General features: G+C 43.3%; 1 protein-coding gene across 1 annotated transcript in view; it reads left to right on the top strand.

Moving 5' to 3' along the window:
- LOC147025336 (carnitine O-palmitoyltransferase 2, mitochondrial-like) overlaps positions 1 to 22,217 on the top strand; it is a 96,524-nt gene that overhangs the window by 20,028 nt on the left and 54,279 nt on the right. Inside the window, 1 exon segment of the mRNA XM_085886225.1 lies at positions 17,156 to 17,273. Coding sequence (XP_085742351.1) covers positions 17,230 to 17,273 — 44 coding nt within the window. The 5' untranslated portion in view covers positions 17,156 to 17,229.

Below are 22,217 nucleotides of genomic sequence, written 5' to 3'. Positions count from 1 at the left end.
GCAAACCTGAATAGCACTAAGTTCCTTGACCTTGCAAGAAGTCATGGACTTAGGGTGGCCGGTTCATGGTTTCAGCACCCACAAGCTCATCACTGGACTTAGTATTCCAATGCTGGCATTGTGGCAAATGAGATTGACCAGGTCTTCGTTTATGGTCACTTGAGGATGATCCAGAACTGCATGGTCTACCGGAGTGCTCACTTCCTCAATACTGACCTCTGGCTTTTTGTTACAACTCTTAAGTTGCACCTTAAAACCAGGAGAATGGTGTTATCCCAGCCAAGGCTGGATGTTGGCAAGCTCAAGGATGCGAGGGTAGCTGAGGGGTTTGCAAACAAGCTGGGTGGAGATTTGGGGGGGGGGGTGGGTGCTTTGGGAGGTCCTGAAGAGTTGTGCAGTACCTTCTAGACCACCGTCCTTGATGTTGCCGGTGGATGTCTTGGAACTCACCTTAGGGCAAAGAAGAATTTTGTCTCTCAAGGGACACTGGATACCATTGACCAGAATCACAGGGCCAGGCTGAATGGCAGAGTTGAGCTATTCAGGGAGCTGAGGCATAAAACTGCACATGTGCTCAGGGTGGACAAGGAGACCTCTGTGCGAGGAATCTTTGAGGGGGTTCGAGCATCACTTGTGGTGAAGTGATTCTCACCTGCTTACCGGGGAATTTGCGCATTGCATTCATCCAAGCCCATCCCTCGGTGTACTGCAAGTAGAGCAGAGGGTGGTAGGCACTTGACAGAGGAGTCCGAAGTGAAGGCCTGCTGGGCCGTTTACTTTGAGCGGTTGTACCAAGCTGATCCACCAGCTGTCGAGTTGGACGTCAGGGGTGTTACAATCCTTGTTGCTCACCCTCCAAATCAACTGTGGTCCACCTTCGCTTGAGGAAACACAGGCTGCGGTGAACTGGTAGAAATGGGGGAAAAGCTCCAGGGAGCTGTGGCGTCCATGCTGATCTTCTCAAGGCTGGTGGAAATGCTGCACTCGTGTCGTTGCATGCAGTTCTGTGCTCTCCCTGGAACATAGGCATCATCTCAACTGACTGGAGGAGGGGCATTGTTGTCCCTCTCTTGAAAGGGAAGGGTGATCGCCAAGACTGCAACAACTACTGAGGGGTGACTCTGCTTTCAGTGCCGGGCAACTACTTTGCTTGGAAAATTTTTGAAAGGGTTCGCCATCATCTGCTTGAGCACAAGTGTCCAGAGCAGTCAGGCTTTACACCAAAGAGGTCAACGATTGGCCTTATCCTTGCTCTTCGGGTCCTCACCAAACGCAGACGAGAGTTTCGGCAGGGGCTGCTTGCAGCCTATGTTGATCTCTGTAAAGCGTTTGATTCAGTGAATCGGGATGCCCTCTGGAGGATTCTAGAGGAACTCTACTCTTTTACTGTGAGCGTTGTGAGATGTGTTGACACCATCTCTGACTTATTTCCCTTTGTTACTGGAGTTCGTCAGTGGTGTGTACTGGCCCCCACACTCTTCAGCACTTGTATATACTGGATTCTAGGGAGGATGTCGTTGAGATCAAGCTGTGGTGCATCGTTTCGGAATGTAAAAATCTCTGACCTTGATTTCGCAGATGAAGCAGTCAGCTTTGCGGAGACTTTAGATATCCTTTTGGGGGCCCTCAAGCTGCTGAATGAGGAGTTGGAGCCACTGGGATTACGGGTTTCCTGGGTAAAAAAACAAAGATCCAGGCTTTCAGTGACATCTTGGATGCTGCTGTCCTGTCTGTGCCTGTTTGTGGTGAGGATGTTGAGGTCGTGAAGAGATTCAATTACCTTGGCAGTGATATTCATGTCTCTGCTGGCTGTGAGTCAGAGGTCAATAGACGTCTGGGTCGTGCCTGGGAAGTCATGGATTTAATGGATAATGGGGTGTGGTGCTGCCGGTACCTGTGCGGGAGGTCGAAATTCCGAGTCTTCAGGTCGTTGGTGCTTCCAGTCTTACTCTATGAATGTGAGACTTGGACTCTGACCAAGGATCTGAGACGGAGACTTAATACCTTTTTGTACCAGTTCTCTTTGGAGCATCCTTAGCTGTCGCTGGCCGGACTTTGTGTCCAATGAGCAGTTGCTGAAAGAGACTCAAATGAGATTTGTTACCTGTATAGTCTGTGAGCGTCAGCTACGGCTTTTTGGGGGCATGTGGCTCGTTTTCGTGACACTGATCCTGTTCACCAGATTCTCTCAGCAAGGGAGTCTCATGAGTGGAGGATGCCAATGGGCCGACCATGTGCCTCATGGTTGCAGCAGGTTGATCGGCATCTCAAGGAGATGGGGATGGGCCAGGCATCTGCCTGGGTGATGGCCAGACGGAGACCCTGGAGCACCAGCGGAAAGTGGACGCAGTGACACGCTGCTCTGGCGCATACTCCCGTACCTGACTGGACCTTAGGTTCACACCTGCGTAGCTTACATTGTGTCGTGAAGCTTATTGTGTTGCGAGATTCATATTCATCCATGAGGCCATCGGTGTGACCAGGCTCAGTCTATGTTTTATCTACATACAAGCGCTACTCGTTAAGGAGGATTAAAGTGGTCAGTATATGGTATCTCTCCATGTATCTAATTGTCAGACTTCATGTAGTAAGAAATATTGGCATGTATTTTGTCCGCGTTTTCATTTAAAGGCATTGCACATCACGTGCATTCATGCCATTTGCATAACGTATTTCGACTGCATTTGAGATGTGCTTCCTGTTCGTTTGATTTATTGTATTTGATTCATAGTGGAACTGTAATGCCTTTCTGAAGTATTGTTGCCACAAAACAACATCATTCCTTTAGTTTCAAGGAGCCTTTGGGAGCTCTTTGGAGCTTTCACAGAGTTTGTTTATGAATGAATAAACGGCCGAAAGCTTCTGTATAAACACTACTCCTTATGTCTATATCTGCATATGTCATCCAATTAACCAGTGCTATTACGAAATCCCTAATGGCAGATAAGCGCTTGCTGCCAGTTGTATCAAAGGGGAGGCTTTGACGCTGTAATGTGTCCCATTTCTCAAAGTCGGAATATTCGCCGACTTCCGCTCATTCATATTTCGCCTTTTCAAACTGCGACACATTACTGCATCAAACGCATCCCTTCTGATACTACTTCCCCAGTTGGGGGCTGGGCTTTGCCCCCCCTCCCCTCCTTTCAATTGATGATTTCCTTAATCAAATTGAGTTTTCACACAGTGATACTATAAATATTTGTGTTTTATTTTCAGGTATAACAATTTATTAATCAATTAAAAATAATGCAGTGGTAGCCCGTTGAAACCTCCAACCCCATTTTTTTATTATTACTTATACTTTAAACCCAGAAGGCAATGTATTTACTCCATTACTCATTATATATCTTTTATCATCAAATGCTATTGGAGTATTCCTACTCACAGTCTCTGAGAATATTTCGGGTTTATAATTTCTAATACGATTCATCTCCCTTCCACATACATTCACGGTAATGTTGAAAGGCCGTCGTCTCTTTTAAAGGTCCCATGACACTCAAAACTTTCTGGTTATTTATATATTAACTTGACCTTCCTAGTGAAGAAATCACCCATGTTTCTTTTTTAAAATAACAAATGGGATAATTAGACCAATATTTCGAACATTTCTGGTGTTTTTCACAACTTGCTACGCCCACCCCTTAAAAAAATTTGACTTCAGTGAACCGCAGCGTTGACATAATCTGCAGAAACTCGCACAGAGTGGATTGACTCGAGATGTCACGCGCCATATAAAGCACATACAAATGCATTGTGCACATGTGTTTGCTATCTCACTGATCGTCTTAATTACTGTGATTGTTTCGTGGGAAAGAAATTCTGATTCTGAGCCGTGTATACACAACAATCATGAGGCAACTATTTATCCCTTTACTACCTTGTCATAGTCGTGTACAAATCCAATACATGTATGCAAAATAAAGGGCTATACCATGTCCACAAAATATTAAATGTGACTGTTGAACCTTTCCATTAAAAATGAAACTTACAGGGACATACAAGTAAAATACTAAAGATTAATATTGCATCATTTCAAGGTGCAAGGAGATAATTTTAAAATCAAACAATGTGGAAAAACCTGCACCCACATTTTGCAGCTTATTGAATTGCTCATTGAAACCAGCCTGCTGGGATAGGTACGATTCCACATACATGCAAGCCAGGTATGGCTGCACTCGACATACATTGGTTTATTGTGAAGTGAAGGAACTGCTTCCATTGGCTTGCTATTCATTAACAATTAGCCAAAATGCTGTCATAAATAAACAGGGAAAAATATGTTGGCACAACTCTGAAAGACAAATTTATCTGTCCTATTACACGGCCTCATAGCCTCGGGACTCTTACGCATTGACTTATACATTGTGTGTATGCAAATACAAGTTACTTGTCAACTCTAGAGTCCAGACTGGTCCGCTAAATCCGTCGTCCGTCCGACTAGGCCGATAAATCTGCCATGCTGTAGCTTTCTTTTATTATTCTCTTTTCTTCATTGTTTCTACTGGTGCTACATGACGACAGTAGGAATAAAATAAATAAAAATGCAACAGAACGTCAGATTTATCGGACTATTTTAGAAAATTGTCACAAGGTGTGTTCTGCACACAAGTTTTCATCGTATCCGGAGAGCGAGATTGCTTCGTTTTATGCGCGGAGAGATACGGCCGATGACATGCGCCGGCCTTGCTTGTGATTCATTCGCCGCGGAGAAACATGTCCGCTGCGCTGGTCATGTCACCTCACTAAAATATTTCTGATATCGAGCAGTATGCAAGTCGAATTTACATTATTGAATTACGAATAGGATTGTCTAACCAGTTGTTATTGCCAAGTCTTCCTTCAATGTCCTTCCGATCATCATGAACGCCCCAAATTTTATCGCCATTTTCCTATGCTTGTCCTGCTTCGGGCTCGAACTGCTAAGGCCGTATTTCATTTCCAGCTGCCTGAACTTCACCTCCCGCGACTACGTTATCCGACAATTCTCCATCTGATTCAGACCAAAATGCTTCATTTCTCTCACACTCACTGTCACTACCAGACAAATCAAAGTCAATGTCATCCATTATTCAAAACCAAATGCTTGATTTTTTTAAAAGCAGAAATGAACGAAGCATTTGAGTCGATCAATCGAATGTGGAAACACACATGAAGCCAACAGAATCACGTAGACCACCAACCCAGAAATTTACATGCAGCCTTTGTCATCCTACAGTTGACGTCATGTGGGTTATGCCCCTTTCAGTAGAATTTTTAGGGGTGTTCCCTAAGAGGTTTGTTTTTTTTATTTTACATTTTGCAGAACAAGTATTGTGAAAAAACATTGTCAAATTTGAAATCACGATTAAAAACTCCTATAGGACATATATAAATGCAATTCCAGTAATTTTGGGTGTCATGGGACCTTTAATACACTCTTCTTCAGACCTTTAAGTATCTTTGTTAAGCAGAGATGAAATGACAAACCTGACAAATGCTCTTGTCTGAGCATTATTTGGAACCACTCATGTAGATTAAACTTATATAGTCAATAAATATTTATGTTCTATTTTATAAAATTGTTTTGTAGCACTCATCTCTTATGAAATATTTTCAATACTCGAAACTTTTCTCAAACACGAATACTCTCCTTTATGCACAGATTCATCCCATTTTGTATTCAGTTATCCTACCCCTTTTCCCCAACCCATGGTGCAATGGATGGATCCTTTGGTGAGGCAGTTATTATGAAGCAACTTGCCTTCTCATCCTGGAAAGCAAACCCAACCTAAGGCAATCTCAGCTCATTTCACAAAGTCACAAACTCATTCCACAAACTTTACAGCATGTCCCAGTGACCTAGTCTGCAGATGATATCCAAATCGCCATTGCAACAGCAGAAAAAACATCTGGAACACCGACATCTCTTCACCTGTTTTCAGGACTTCGGCTTCTTCACCAATCCCACAAAGGGAATATTCCACATTCCAGAGTTGATTTACCTCGGCTACTGTGTTAACAGCTCAGGAATCCATCCTGAGTCGGATTCTAAACGCAACTGCAAAGAGTTACTGAAGGAGCCGCTGAGGGAGTTACTCGCAATTAGTAAGCACCATGATGTGTTCCGATGATCGGAGCCAACCTTGTCAGCCTTCAACAACATCAGACACACTGGACAATGCCTCATTCCTAATTCATCCAAAGCCACAGGCAGGAACAAGCCAGGTGGTAGATGTGTCTGTGGTCACGGTGGGCAATGCCCTTCACCAGTTCATCGATGCCAACTGGTGTCCACTGGCCTTCTCTAAAATGCTGCAACCAACAGAGTTCAAGGAGAGCACAGTGCCTTTTGCTGTGAATTACTCACTGTATGCCTTGTTATCAAGCACTTCCACCACATTTTAGAGGCCAGACAATTCTCTGCGCTTACTGACCACAAACTTTTAACTTTCGTCTCTACCCACCTATTCGGACCCATCTCTCCTTGCACATTTTGCCAACTCAGTTATATTGTTACGGATTTGGAAGCCTCTTGCACACAGACAGTCAGCAGTCCCAAAGTTTAGTTATTTAGTTAAGTATATGTATATAGTTAGAATCCATCCCCTGTGTCTAACAGGAATTTCATGTGTGCGCTGCGAGTTATTTTCTAGTTAGTTTTATACATCAATTCCCTTCACTTCTTCGCACCATCGACTCCATTGCCCACGGTTTTTTGGCTGAAGGCGTGGGTGAAGCCTCCATCGCCTCAGATCAAGGCTCCGCTCCAAAGAAGGGCATGGAGCGTTTCCTCCAGTCAATGGGAAGCCAGAGTACCAGTACTCGCTTCGGCAGTACAGATGCAAAAATTGGAACTACAGAGCCTCTTCGGGGGGCGGGCCACCGAGACGCCTCGACACACTCCCCGACATGCCCCCGTCCAATGAGGAGGCAAGTTACCTCAGGATGGATCCCTCCCACCTCACGTGAGCAATGAATAATATTGGGGTGATCCAGCTGGCAGAAGAGAAGAAGCCTCGTTACCTTGTTTGACCTCGTTTTGTCTGCTGGGATCGTCTCACTTTGCCTGCTGGCATTAAGTGCTCATCTCATTTCATCCATTCTCGTGCTGGCTGGCATCCGTTGCGTCATTCCCGGTCCCTGGTGCTTGGTGCGGCAACGAAGGTGTGGGTTCGAGTCCCCCCCCCCGAACCAGCTGGTCTCGACAAGACAGCACGAGGCGGAAAGGTGCCCGACCGAACTATTATCCTCAGCTCGCCTTCCCTCCTGAGCTGACGGGTCAAATAAAGGCCACCCAGCCCCATTTCCTTTGGGTGTGTGTGTGTGTGTGTGTGTGTGTGTGTGTGTGTGTGTGTGTGTGTGTGTGTGTGTTTTCCACCAGTCTGTTAAGTTGAATTGTTAAGTGTTGATTGCTCATTGTACATTGCATTATATTCATGATTAAGTCTGCTCAGTGTCTCCCTCCCTATTGTAAATAAACCCCTGCTAAATGTAGTTTGGGAATTTTAGCAAATTGTATTGACCACCTGTGAAAAAATTGCTTACCAAAAAATTTCTTCAGTAACGTATTCATCTAGGTGTCTAATAACACCTATCAATTAGTGCAAACCCAAATCCTTGTGAAAAATTCTGGGGAGCCAATCAAAGTTCGGGTGCTCAGAAGGCCTGCGCAAAAAAATCGGAAAATTGACTTTTGCCAATATTGACTTGTGGGATTTCTAACTCGGGGTTTTTAGGTGCTGAATTGATTCCAACCATTATTTTTGAGAAAAAAATACTTCTTGATCATATAAAATGTATTTTATTGACATTTTTAACAGAACTGTGCTCAATGGAAATGTTGCTTCGTCAGCTTTTACAACCTCATTCATCAAACTCCCCAGTATCTTCCTCACTCCTCTTGTCATCCAGCTGGTTTATGTTCAGGCAAGAGTTACCATGACAGACGCCGCAATCAGAAATACACTTGACTCCTTGCTTTTTACAGCAGCACCTGAGTGAGCTGCAGTCCCCCGCACAGTTGCAGCTGGCAAACGTCAGGAGGTAGTCTGGTGCAATGGGGTCTGTAGAAGGGACTGGTGCATATCCTTGCTCATTGAGTTTCCATCCATAGTCCTGGGCATCCAACGATGGACTTTGCAGCATCAGCCAGTCTCGAGTCCGGAGGTAAGCTCGGAGAGAGTGCCAGTGCTGCAGCTCCTGTTGTCGGGGGGAGTTTCTCAGGTTTTATGCTCCCAGTCGCAGCTCGCTTGCTGAAGATGTGGAATCTCAAGTCTTCCAAGTCTTTGGGGGATTTCCCATGGAACATGAGCATGAAAAGATCACAGCCTGCTTTAATGATATCACCTTTCTCATCTCGGATGTCCATAAACACGTCCATTGCCCTCTCTGTTTCATCAGTCTTGCAGAGCTTGCTTAGCAAAGTTGGTTTGCGAAACCCAACAATTGCAGACACTGTATCGCAGCCAGAGAAGCTGTGCAAGAAGATGAGATACCTCCGGTATATCTCTGGGAGGGCCTCCCGGATCTTTCCAACATTGTAAGATGTTTCTTTGGCTGTCGTGAGGAAGCTCGGATGGTCTGCAACATGATGAATCAACATAACCAGGACGTCTGTGTCCTCAGCCCTCTCCTCGACAGTGGGCTCTCTTGCCTCATCGAGAGCTGCGGGAATGATGGAGGTGTCGGCATCATCGGAGCATTGCTGTACACTGATTCCATTCCTACTAAACGTCTCAGCAAGGAGCAGAACGAGCTTGGCTTTGTTGTTCTTGTTATCAAGGAAATTTTCTCTTGCAATGATGATTTTGAGATCCAGACGAATCTGACTTTCACAGCATGCATTCTTTGTTCGTCCCAAGTGATCATGGTCCTTGGTGGAGCTGCCATATCCGTCAAAGACTACCGTTATCTGGAGGCGATGGCTCCCCATGAACTTCACAAACCAGACTTAGCTCTCAGCAACATCCTTCACAGTAAGGTTAGCCTCCCACTTGTCATTGTGCAGGAGCCACCCACCATCAACCACAAGGCTTGTGCAGGGGGATTGTTCGACAGGTGCGACACATGCCTTCAGGGACCTTGCTAGGGCAGCCTTGTCTGGCTTTCGCAACTTTTGATTTTTGTCAAACAGAAACATGGGTTTTGGCGTCAACTCAAAGCGCAGAGCTTCTTTGGTCTTGGCTTCACGCTCACTGATGACAATGAGGTGGTTGAATAGCTTCAGTGAGTCAATGACCAGCTTCTCGCCATTGACTTTGGGTCCAGATCTGAGGCTTGCAAGTGATTTGACCTTGTGTTTGGTTACCATTGCATCCACAACAGTTTTCCCATCCATCTTAACCTGTATGGCTCTGCCAACTTCTTCTGCTTGATCAGCGTTGACTTGGTCTTCGGGAGTGCTGCTGAACCCAGTTGAGAAGGACACCAGAGTCTTCTTGTCCCGTTTGACATCGAAAGGGTTGACTTCCTCCAACCACCCAACCATGGTGTTGACAGCATCGTTATCTCTCTTCATTTGGGCTCTTTTAACGTCGGTGTGGACAGGTACCCCACATTTGACCATGGTTCTTTCTAGCTCTTGGTGAATGAATGGGAAGTTGTTCAGATTCTGAAACCAAGACTTATGAGAAGACTCATTCCGAAAGCAGGCTCTGTTTAGACCACCGGAGGATTTTGCCTCACGCATGAGTGTGGTTACATCCTTGTCCATACTGTCCTAAAAAATGACATTTTTTTGTAAACAACAGACTGGACATGAAATTTTGACACAAAACAGACAGAACACACATACAGTGATGTGTTTTAACATTAATATGTCCACTCTGCGTTGAATATATTCAACTTCTATTGAGTCGGTACACAATAATTTTATAGCTAAAAGATCTTGGCTAACGTCAGCTAACACATATAATTCTACTGAGAATGAGCACAAGAAAACACACAATGAAGCAGTGGTTTCAAAAATGTTGTATGCTGGTTTCAGCACAATTTGAACAATCTGAATCAACTGAGCCAAATTACCGCAAAACACAGTCTGAGATATCAAAAAAGTATCATATCAATATTTTACAGCCAGGGATTCATTTTTCCTTAAATCTCATGGTTGGAATCAATTCAGCACCCCAAAAAAACCCTAGTAGGACATCCCACAAGTCAATATTGGCAAAAGTTAATTTTCCGATTTTTTTCGCACAGGCCTTCTGAGCACCCGAACTTTGATTGGCTCCCCAGAATTTTCCACAAGGATTTGGGTTTGCACTCATTGATAGGTGTTAGTAGACACCTCGATGAATACGTTAGTGAATACATTTTTTGGTAAAGGCCCTGTCGCACCTTGACGTTTTAGCCGGCGTATGGCAAGGTATCAAAATATATGTAAAACGCTGGTGTACGCTGAACTATTGATGTTTTTTTTTCCAGTTTTGGACGTTTTCATAACGAGTTGGAAGTATGTATAACATATTAGTAACGTACACAGACCGTTTCGATAACACATAGATAACATATCAACGAATGCTGAGCGTGTTGTCGGCGTTCACAACCTATGCCCAATGATAGTCTAACTTATATGATAGTCTCCTTCACAGCGCGTGGCACTGTATCGCCGATGATCACATGGCGTAGGCTATTAATATGCTGCAGCTCGACGATTCAAATCATAACCTCACTAGACATCGAAGACGTCACACCCCGACGTTTTAGCCAGCGTATGCCGACGTATGAAAAATTTTCCGAATGCGCTGGCACACGTCAAATACGTTATGGGTAAGTTTTGTATACGTTAAGAGTACGCTGAAGCATGCTGGCATACGTCGTAGTATACCGAGTACGTGAACAAATTTTCAGCATGTTGAAAATTTTTCGACGTATACCACCGTATGACGCACACGTTCCGCATACGCTGGCCAAAGGTTGTAGGCACGTTACGCGATCATTGACACACGTCGACACATGTTGCTTGTAAGTTACTCATAAGTCGAAACACATCGAGGTAATGTTTAGCATACTCGAAACTTATTTTTTTAGCATACTTAGCATACTCGAAACTCGAAACTAAACCTCGACGTGTTTCGACTTATGAGTAACTTACAAGCAACGTGTGTCGAAGTGTGTCAACGATCGCGTAACGTGCCTACAACACATTACTCATAGGTTAGAAATAAGTTTCGAGTATGCTAAACATTACCTCGACGTGTTTCGACTTATGAGTAACTTATAAGTAACGTGTGTCGACGTGTGTCAATGATCGCGGAATGTGCCTTCAACTTATTGCCAGCATATGCGGAATATGTGAGTCATATGCTGGCAGACATCGAAAATTTCAAGCATGTTAAAATTTGTCGACGAGCTCAGAGTACTACTACGTATGCCAGCGTATGATGACGTATGCCAGCGTACGACGTATGCCAGCATACTACGACGTATGCCAGTGTGCTCTTAACATATACAAAACTTACCCATAACGTGTTCGACGTGTGCCAGCGTATTCGGCAAATTTTTCATACGTCGACATATGCTGGCTAAATCGTCAAGGTGTGACAGGGCCTTAAGCAATTTTGTCACAGATGGTCAATACAATTTGCTAAGATTCCCTAACTAATGTTCCAGTTTGTTGACCATTTTCTTTCATTGGCATCACATGGTTCGGGCTTGAGAAATAGTGAGGCCGTTTGGGCTGCAAATTGTCATTTGGTCTGGAACGGCTCTGGTAACTCCCGCTAGGTTACGCCAGACTCGAGTTGGTACATGCGACTCAGTTCGGACAGAGTCTGTCGAGGGTGTGGCTTCCCCAGTAGCAAGACGGCATGAGTACTTAGGCACATTGGAATAGACAAGTGGACCCTACCTTTCACCATCGAAATATTGGTGACCATGGTCCTTTAAGTGACCCGTCGACTCTGGAGTTATCCGGGGTGATGACCTTTTAATTCCGGGTGTTCGGTGGGAGATGCCCCTATTGCTCCGTCTAGCGTTCGTTCCACGCTACCGACCCCTGGCCCACAACAATATTTCGCAGTTTACTAGAGACATCCAGCACCTCAAAGGAATTGCAAACTCAGCAGCCAACGCTCTCTGATGCATTGAGGTATTGGCATTGTCTTTTACCAAAACACAGGCCATTGATTTTAATGCACTTACAGCAGTGCAATGGGAGAACAAGGAGGTCTATTTATATTCTGTAACCAGGTCACTTACATTTTGTGAGGTACCACTCCCAGGGACAAACACTCCCCTCATGTGTAATACATCGACAGGACTGTCACACCCTTTCATTTCTGCTGCATTCCATCATACAGACTTTGACACTTCTACACTTATCACTTGATCGCACACCCGGGTATTCGAGCAACCCAGTGACATTACCATGCGCCACGTCTTGCAAAAAAATCAATGCCAATGTGTGCCATCGGGCCAAGCAGTGTCTTCAATGCCAATGCTCAAATATTCTGTTGCACACTCAGTAACATTAGAACACTGAATAGGCATTTTGATAGGGTCCGCATGGATCGTGTCAGTGCCCTCCCAGCTTCAATCGCACACAGCTATTTGCTGACTTGTTTCGATTACTTCACCCATTGGACGGAGGCTACACCAATAGCTGACATGACTGTACAGTAGTACCGACTATTTCCGTGGCCTTTTTCCACACCTGGGTCGCACATTTCAGCAGTTGATCAACCATCACTACAGATCATGGTAACCAGTTCGTATCGGCTATATTTTCTGAGCAAGGTCAACTCCTGATTACGACTCTGTGTGAATTGCCACTTATCATCCACCAGCGAATGGTATGGTCTTAAGTTTCCATCGCCAACTCAAGTTTTATTTGAAAGCGCATGGCAATTCTGCCCACTGGAGGGATGTTATATATATGGTCCTGCTTTGTATGTGAGCTGCTCTGAAAGACGACCTTAGTTGCTCCAATGCAGAGTTAGTGTTTGGTGTACCACTTCTTCTCAGAGAGAATTTTTCTAATGTCCAATTACACCTTGTCCAACATCACCACCTATGTCAGCAAACTTTGTTTGGCCATGCAGGGCCTATGGACGACACTGACATGCACGCCTTTGTCACTTCTGACCTTCATTCCCCAGGAGTTTTGTACATGCACCCACTTAATCGTATGGTGTGATGCTGTCTGGGAAACACTGCAGCAACCTTATGGCAGGTCTTACAAGGTTCTACAATCCTCAGATACTCCATATCAATGACCTTAATACTCTTTATTTCATACCTTCATAATAGGACCCTCATACTCTTATAATAATGGTGGCCATGACCCAGTCTCCATAGATCACTTTAACCGAGCTATTCTTGACACAGCACCAGAACCAGAACCAGAGCTGACCCTCCCAATGACCAACAGGTCGACACCGACTACAGCAATACCCTTTCCACTGCGTATGACTCTCTCTCGGCATGATGTACACATCCGAGCATGATATTTATAGCGCATATTTTGCTTGTTGGCCATTTATCTTTGGTGTAACTTTTATGTTTACATGGGGACGGGGGGGGGGGTGGAGAGGTGGGGCAGGGAGAGGGGTGGGTCTACATCTCCTCCTCTACACCATTGTATTTTCTTTATACGTTCCATTCTGTTAATGCACTAGGAGGGGGGGGTAGTGCAGCTGCAACAGATGTTCCCTTCCTTTTTTTTTTCCTACTCCAACATGGTGGTGGCACACAAATTGCTGATGTCACTGAACAACCTCCATACCAGGTTGTGCAATTTGTCTCTCTCCCCTTCACTCAGAAGAGAAGACAAATCAAAGAGAGGTATTTGGATGAAATAAGAAATTCAAAAAATAAGCACCAAAAAGAGAAAAATAAAGAAACACCACTGACACAAGTACATGCTGCCAAAGGGATTGAGCAACAGCACACTGGAATTTCACGTGCCTGGCAAGTAGCTGTGAAAATGGAGAGGGACAAGAGAAAAAGAAGAGAATGACAAAAAAATATAAAGATGCTGACAGTCATTGTTGCAAATAAAACTAGATGTTGTTCATAGAATACTTACCCTGAACAGTCTTGAGAAGGACTTGTTTTTTTTCATGTTTTCTTTCCTTTGATCCAATATGGTGTCAGACCAGTGACTAATGATATCACTTTTATCAAGCTATATTTCCCATGGGTTGTTGATCAATTAGTTAAAGTTTTGCATTGACCGGTTAGCAGTTTCAACAATTGTAGATAATTGTTTTTTCATGCTGACCAGATCAAGCGTTGCACTTGTTGAACTATGACGTCATCATGAAGGCACTGATGACATCATCATTCACATATCTTATTCAACATGGATAGTACTTGACAATGAGCCATGTGTATTTTTTTTTCCCATGGAGCAGTTTCAGACAGAGAGGAGCAAAGTTTTTGGGTTTTTCTAAGATCGCACCTGTACCATGTGACCTTTGACGTCATAATTATGACCAAAAATTCTGCAGGAGGAGTCGCACCTATTTTGAGAATTTTGTGTCAATCAGACTAACAGTTGCTGAGAAAATGAATTTTAAATATACAGAAACGTACACTATGTGCAGTTATGGACAAAAATATTGGCATCCTTGCACTTTTTTCAAATAATGCAAAATTTCTTCCAGAAAATTGTTGAAATTTAAAAAACTTTTTGAATCCACACATGTATTTCTTTAGTTTGCAGTAAAACAAAACAAAAAAGCTGAAAAAAATTACGACATCTTAGCTTATTCCACACAAAATCCAAAAGTGGCCTGGACAATATTATTGGCACCTTTTAGAAGTTTTTAGAAATAATGAGATTTCGAACAGGTCTCCTTTACTTTGGAATTGAACTCACCTGTACTGAGTTGCAGGTGCCTACCAGATAAAAATCACTCATTCAACCAGTTTGAATAGAGAAAAGGAGTCATTCTGCTGTTTTGTGTCTCTGTGTGTACCGCAATGAGCATGGAGAAAAGAAAGGAAACCAGAGAATTGTCTGAGGATGTCAGAGACAAGATTGTGGCCAAGCATGGGAAATCTCAAGGCTACAAGTCCATCTCCAGAGACCTTGATGTTCCTGTGTCCACTGTATACAAAATTATCAGGAAGTTTAAGGCCCATGGCACTTTAGCCAACCTCCCTGGACGTGACAGCAAAATTAAACTTGAATGAAGATTGCAGCGAAGGATTGTTTGAATGGTGCAGAAAGCACATCGATCAACTGCCAAACAGATTCAAGCTGACATTCAGACACAAGATACTACAGTTTCAACTCGTGCCATCTATCAGCAACTCAATGAAAGGGGGTTCTATGGTAGGAGGCCCAAGAGGACCCCACTGCTGAGAGAGAGATACAGTAGAAAGCCCAACTGCATTTTGGCAAAATACACTGGAACAAGCCAAAATCCTTATCGGAGAATGTCCTGTGGACAGATGAGACCAAATTAGAGATTTCTGGGAAAGCACATCATCTCTATGTTTACAGAAAACAAAAATGAAGCCTTCTAAGAAAAGCACACCATCCCTACAGTCAAATATGGAGGAAGTTCAGTGATGTTTTGGGGTTGCAGTGCTGCCTCTGGCACTGGGTGCTGCGAATGGGTGCCTGGCATCATGAAATCAGTAGATTACCAAGAAATTTTGGAGTGCAATGTTCAACCCAGTGTCAGAAAGCTGGGTCTCCGTCAAAGTGTCATGGGTCTGCCAGCAGGGCAATGACCCCAAACGCACTTCAAAAACCACCCAGGAATGGTTCACGACAAAACTATGGACTGTTCTGAAGTGGCCAGTCATCAGTCCAAATCTAAATCCCATAGAACACCTGTGAGAAGATCTGAAAACAGCAGTTGGGAGAAGGCACCCTTCAAATCTGTGAGAACTGGAGCAGTTTTCACAAGAAGAGTGGGCCAAACTGCCAGTAGAGAGGTGGAGGAAGCTTATTCATGGCTGTTGGAAGTGCTTGACTGCATTTATTTTGTGCATAGGCTGTGCTCCCAAATGTTAAGTTTAACCCACTTTTTGCTTCGTGAGCGCAGACTATTGAATTTTTAAAATTCAGACACATATGTATGTGAGTACGTACGGCACATGGACGTGACCAATCACTAAACCCTGCTTTTCGTTTCACAAGTGCAAGGTAATAAATTGCCACAACAGCTGCAAGAGAGAATTCAAGCAATTAGCTACAATCAGAACAATAATTAATGAGATAAATTTGCCCATGCATTCGTGGATTTCCAAATGAAACAAAATGTCCGTCCAAATGTCAGAAAATGTAGAAGTGACAAAGTCAATAACTGCACATTTTCCAAAGTTCACTGACTTACCAATCCTCCAGTGTTGTAATACTATAAACCATTTACAGAAATGTGGAAATGTCAACGATACAAAGTTCAAGATTGCTGTGATTCAGATTGATAAAAGGCTGCTCGGTATACATCAGTTAAATTGGATGTTGGGTGTATAATATGTTAGACTGTGCATTTCTTTTTGGACAAATTTTCCAGTGACATGTGATTCCTTTTTACCTCTGCTGCTGAAGGTGAAGAAGGTTATGTTTTCACCCCTCTCTGTCTGTTTTTTTGTCTGTTTGACTGTTTGTTTGTCTGTCTTTGTGCAAGATATCTCCAAAAGTTGTGGATGGATCCGGATGAAATTTAGTGGAGAGGTTGGGTGTGTGACAAGGACGAACTGATTCAATTTTGAAGATCCGATTCCGGATTCGATAATTTTTTCAGTGATTCTTGACCATTGACACATTGCCCTTCACTAATATATAGCACGACATCTCAAAAAGTTGTTGAAAGATTTGGATGAAACTTGGTAGACACGTTGGTTGTGTCACAGGGAAGAATTGATTCAATTTTGGTGAATATCTGGATCAATATCCGATAATTTTTGAGTGATTCTTCACCATTGAGAGACTGGGCTCAACTTATATAAAGCACGATATCTCAAAAAGTTGTGGACGGATTCAAATGAAACTTGCTGGACAGAAGTGATTCTTCTCCGTTGAGAGATGGGACTAAAAACGATATGTCGCATGATATTTCAAAATGTATTGAGCCAGATATGTTATCGTGGATCAGGCATTACATGGCGGAGGTATGCACGCTATCAACTGCCCTTCTCGTTGTTTCTGCTTTCCACAGACTGTGAATGTGAATTATAACTGTAAAATGTGAATAATAACTGTATATTGTGATTCCAGATTTTCTTCTGAATCGTACGTTTGGAAAGCAAGATTCGCAAGAAGGAATTTCCTTCAGCTGATTCAAAAGTGAAATGTCAAGAAATTCTTTTTACTTCGGCATTTTCAAGAAAATGATGTAAGTTTCTTGATAATTACTTTGAACCCATTTTATCTACATTACTGTTTCTATGATATACAGTACTGGTTTTCTCATCAACACGAACCCTGCTGTATACTCTGCTTATTTTAGTGGTTTACTTAAACATCTGTGACAGCATAACAAATATCACATGAGATTTGTGTTCTGCCAGTGATCCTATAACCATCTCTTCAGTTTGGGTTGAAAGCAGACTCAGTTTCATAATGGTTAGAGTGCCCACTCTCTTTGTCTCGGAGATTGGAGGTTCGAACCCGACCCTGTTCGAGTTATACCAAGGTCTTCTAAAATGCTACATGTGACCAAAGAGCATAGACAAAGAGAAAGAAAAAAAACGAAAGAGAATGGGCAAATCAGCGTGGGTTGGCAACACCAGCGGAGGTTTTGATTGGCTGAATAGCCTCCTCCTCTGTTAAAGGTCCTTGTAAGGGAACTCGAATTCCTTGATTCAATGATGCTTCCTTGCAGTTATTAATTCTAAATCAATTACACCAGCTTCAGGTTTGTGGATAAACACATGGAGACAACACTTATTGCCAAAACTAATGTTGTAAATTAGTTTTTTGTTGCCAGAGATCAGACATTGAAGTGAAAATTAATGATGATTTGCAAAATGAAGTGACAATGAGGAAAACAGCGTTGTTTTATACATCTCACTAAAAAAACGTTGCAAATTACCGTTGTGTAGTGGCACACCTGAAAGATGGATCCATCCTTCCATCCATTGGGACCATACTCTCTACACTCTACAGAGAGCCAGTGCTGCCAAAGTAGTCTCCTGCACTATCATGCACAATCCTGGATGGGTCGCCACTCCGACGCAGGATACTAGAATGGCTCAATCATCCCAGCAAGCTGGTACTCATTTTGCCGACCTCGGAAGGATGACAGGCTGAGTCAACCCCACTTGGTGTTAATTCAATGGTCAAGCGTGACTTGAACTCAGGACCCCAGGATCCCAAAGTTAAGAAACTCAGGTGGATAAAGGGCAGATAGGTTTTGCATGGCCAAAGAATCGACACTTTTGACGACGAAAGTGTCAACAGGCAGGTGGTCATTGATCTTACTGTGTGGAAGATCAACGCATTGAACTGTATCAAAGACTGGAAGGATCATGGCTATTCACGTTGGAGTCACCATTGTGTCACCACCGCACAGCCCCTGCTCTACGCAGATGTCGCCATGTTGCTCGGCCCAATGATGATTCACCAGAGCCCTCATTGCATTGTGTTGATGTGAGAAAGTATTCACATCGACTTTAACTTTCAACTCAAAATTAACATTCAATATTCAAGATCTCCCTCAAATTTATCACGCAAGTCAAAATATATCTGCTGCGATTTGACATCCAAATATAGCGCTTGGTAGTGCCAAACTTGCACTGCTCATATTCTTTCCATTCTTTCATACAGTTCAATGGATCAACCATGTTATCCGTTGTGTTTAAAATCACAAGTGAAGCCAACCACTCCAAATTTTGTATGATTGGACGGTTATATGTCTGGCATACACATGGTTGATGACGTCATCTTCCAAGTTCACACAAAGAGCAGGCGGTAATGCACTTTACATCATTGTAAAGGTTGCCCTCCACAGAAGGAAGGCACCCCTCACCCAGTTGCAACAACCAATCAGCATAATGCTCGAGTCATTTTTGGCTTCCTTCGTCAAGTCGATTGAACATACACATATTTGTTGTTAAGTTAGCGTTGTGCAATGTTGTCACAATGGAGAGTTTGTTGGGCAGGTGTTGGGAGCAGCCTGAAGGTGAGGCTTAAGGAATGTAGCCTAAGGCCTATACGTACTGTGTCGTTGGAAGGCTTGTGACGTAATATTTCAATATTTGATGATCATTTTAACAATCGCTTTGTTTGTGTTTCACACGGAATGGAAAATGCAAATGTAGGGCATGGCGATTATGAGTATGACAGGTTCGGCGATATGTTAGGCCTGAACTGCATGAAAATATAAATGGCAGATGTTGGAGTCAGCTTTTGTACATCCTCATGACGTCCAGACGTAATGATATAGCGTGACAGACAGACGGACAGAAAACTGCCGAGACTTTAATATATAGATAAGGCTCGATGCATAAAAAAACAATGTTTGCATTTATAAAACTCAGAAAAATCGAAACACAGAATACAGTGCAAGACATGCTATATCAGTACACACCTGCACAAACAATGCAGTGACTATGTTTGTCGATGTTTATCATGGTCTCTTACAAAATAAAACATGAAATGGAGAAAGTAACGAAAGCTTCCTGTTGTTGAACTAATCTTGTTATTGAACGCAACATGCAGGTTATAATTTCAATTTTACTCAGGAAGCCACTTTAAATGCATTCACCCAAAATGTAATACTATTCATTGAAAATATTCCAAAGTTCTCCTTCTTAATTAACTTAACCATAAAACAATTACACGAAGATTACGCAATCATGAAGATTGTACGGATTCTCATTGTAAAATAGCTATACAACGTTGCTTGATTATATAATACGATGGAATACAAGGAATGGTGTTTGCCCTCTATCTTTCACCATCTTCACACCATTTGTATGCAGAGTTGAGGCTCGTGGAAGAGCGAGAACACCAAACGGATCAGGATGCAATGGTACAAAAGGAAGAGTAGAGAAGGGGGGGGGGATGCCAACAGCATGATTGAATGACAAAATAGAGTTATTTCAACTAAAAATGGGTATGGGGAGAAATGAGAGCTTGATGTGTAAAGAGGGGTGGGGTGGGTGGCACGAGTTGGATAGAGGAGCAAACTCTCAGAAAGGCAAAAATGGAAATATGGAATGAGGTGGACTTGGAGGGTGTATTGGAGGATGAACAGCAGGAGAAAATCATTGTCTTGGGCAGGGGATAATCTGAGATGGTGGTGAATTGCTGTCTTGAAGGCTTGGAGGGAAGAATGACATTGAAGAGAATGTGGAAGTTTGTTTCACAGGCAGGAAGAAAGAAGTTTTCCAGAAACTTCACCACCTTATCAGATGTGAAAGACAGAGTTCATGATCAGTTATGTGTAACTGGGTGGGTACAGAGAGCAAGGTATTGGGGATGCAATATTTGGAAACAAATTTAGAATTGAGGCATTTGGCCTTCTGACTGGCACAGTCGGCTGTGGTGTCATTTGAAGAGAGGGAAGGGATGGGAGGTGAGCATACACCAGAGATCGACTGAACTAGGCTCCACTGAGTGTTAGAGCAAGGATACAATTTTGAAAGTTCATTCTTGAGGTTGGCCATATGTTGTTTTCAGGCTCTCATTAGAGTGGACACACACTTGCTGTGGGCTTTGTGGAATATGCTGAGAATGCCTTCGGTAGGATTTGCTTTCCATGAAGAGAAGGCAAGTTGTTTCAGAACAACTACCTCACGATAAGATTCAGTGTAACATAGGCAGTGAGATGGGTAGGATAACTGAGGACGAGATGGGATGAATCTGTGCATAAGGGAGAGCTGGTTTCTGTGGAAAAAATTCCAAGGCTGAGTTAATATCAGGGGCAGCAGATATAGGAGACCAGTACTGGTGTCGGCTGGTTGCTTGCAGTCCCTATCAATCCGTCTGAGTGAAATGCCAGACTTGCCAGTGCTGAGACAGCTCTTTGAGAATAACCAGGGAGATGTTGATTCTTCCAAATAAATGATTAGAATATGACATGAGAGAGAGAGAGAGAGAGAGAGAGAGAGAGAGAGAGAGAGAGAGAGAGAGAGAGAGAGAGAGAGAGAGAGAGAGAGAGAGAGAGAGAGAGAGAGAGAGAGAGAGAGAGAGAGAGAGAGAGAGAGAGAGAGAGAGAGAGAGAGAGAGAGAGAGAGAGAGAGAGAGAGAGAGAGAGAGAGAGAGAGATAGAGATAGAGATAGAGATAGAGATATCACAGTTCGCAGGATGGTACAAAACACAGACAAACAAGAAGTGGGAGTGGAGGGGAAGTCGCAGCCAAAGGTATTCCTGGGGTCTGGGAGTGTAAGATCAGTACAAAAGCAGTGAGAAATTGAGTTTTTGATAAAAAGTGAATCTCTGCCACCAGGGCAAGGTTCAGGTTGATCAAACTTGAAGATACATCAGCCAGGGAAATATACTAAGTAGTCAGGGACTTCCTGTGGGAGGAACGATTCGGTTAACCAGATGATGTTCGGTTTTTATCATCAGCGGCCTGGATTGACAGATCTGTCAGGTTGGAACAGAGGCCCCGGATGTTTGAAATCCACACATTTTGGGACAGGGGAGGAAGTGCTGTGAGGGTGTAGAATTGGGGGGCAGGGGAGGCTTTGAGCTGGCAGGGTGAAGGAGAATATTTGAATGGTTTGGGTGAGAGGGGAACGTTTGAGGGGGTGGGGTAATGGAGAAGCTTTAAGAGTGTGGGGATAAGTATGGATGTAGAAAAGGAGGACTTGAAGCTTTGGAGGTTGTGGGGGTGATGGGGTCTGTGGAAAGAGTGGACATGAGGAGGAGGGTTGCTGATTACGAATTCCCTAATTATACAAAAAGAGATAAAGTTCATGCAATGGGTAGGGATAATTTTTGTTGAGGCACAAATAAAGGTGGTTTTGTAGCTGTGGGGGAAGTGTTGAGTGACAAAGCGCTGAGCTGTCAGAGTCTTTGGGAAGAAGATTAATAAGATGAAAAGATTATGGTGAATAAGAATAACACGTGGGGTACTCTCGTTGGAGAAATAAGGGATGAAGCATTTTATAATGTTTTGAAATGCTTTTAAAGGAGGAAGTGTTTATAGTCAATGAAGATTCAGTATTGTGATATTGAGAAAAGGGAGAAAAATAAATGGAGTCCAGCTGAAAAGGGAGTCCAGGAAGTACAAGTTATTAATTTATTAATTTATTTTGAAGCGAAGAGGGGAAATTGAAAAATGGTGTGGAGGAAGAAAGTACAAGAATTCGGAAGAAAGAAGCAAAA

Source organism: Eptatretus burgeri, chromosome 6 (genome assembly GCF_056783735.1).
Source record: "Eptatretus burgeri isolate ZD-2024b chromosome 6, Ebu_testis_v1, whole genome shotgun sequence".
In the NCBI taxonomy this organism is placed as follows: Eukaryota; Metazoa; Chordata; class Myxini; order Myxiniformes; family Myxinidae; genus Eptatretus; species Eptatretus burgeri.
The sequence above is the reverse complement of the archived record's forward strand: the minus strand, read 5'-3'. Positions and strand labels throughout refer to the sequence as shown.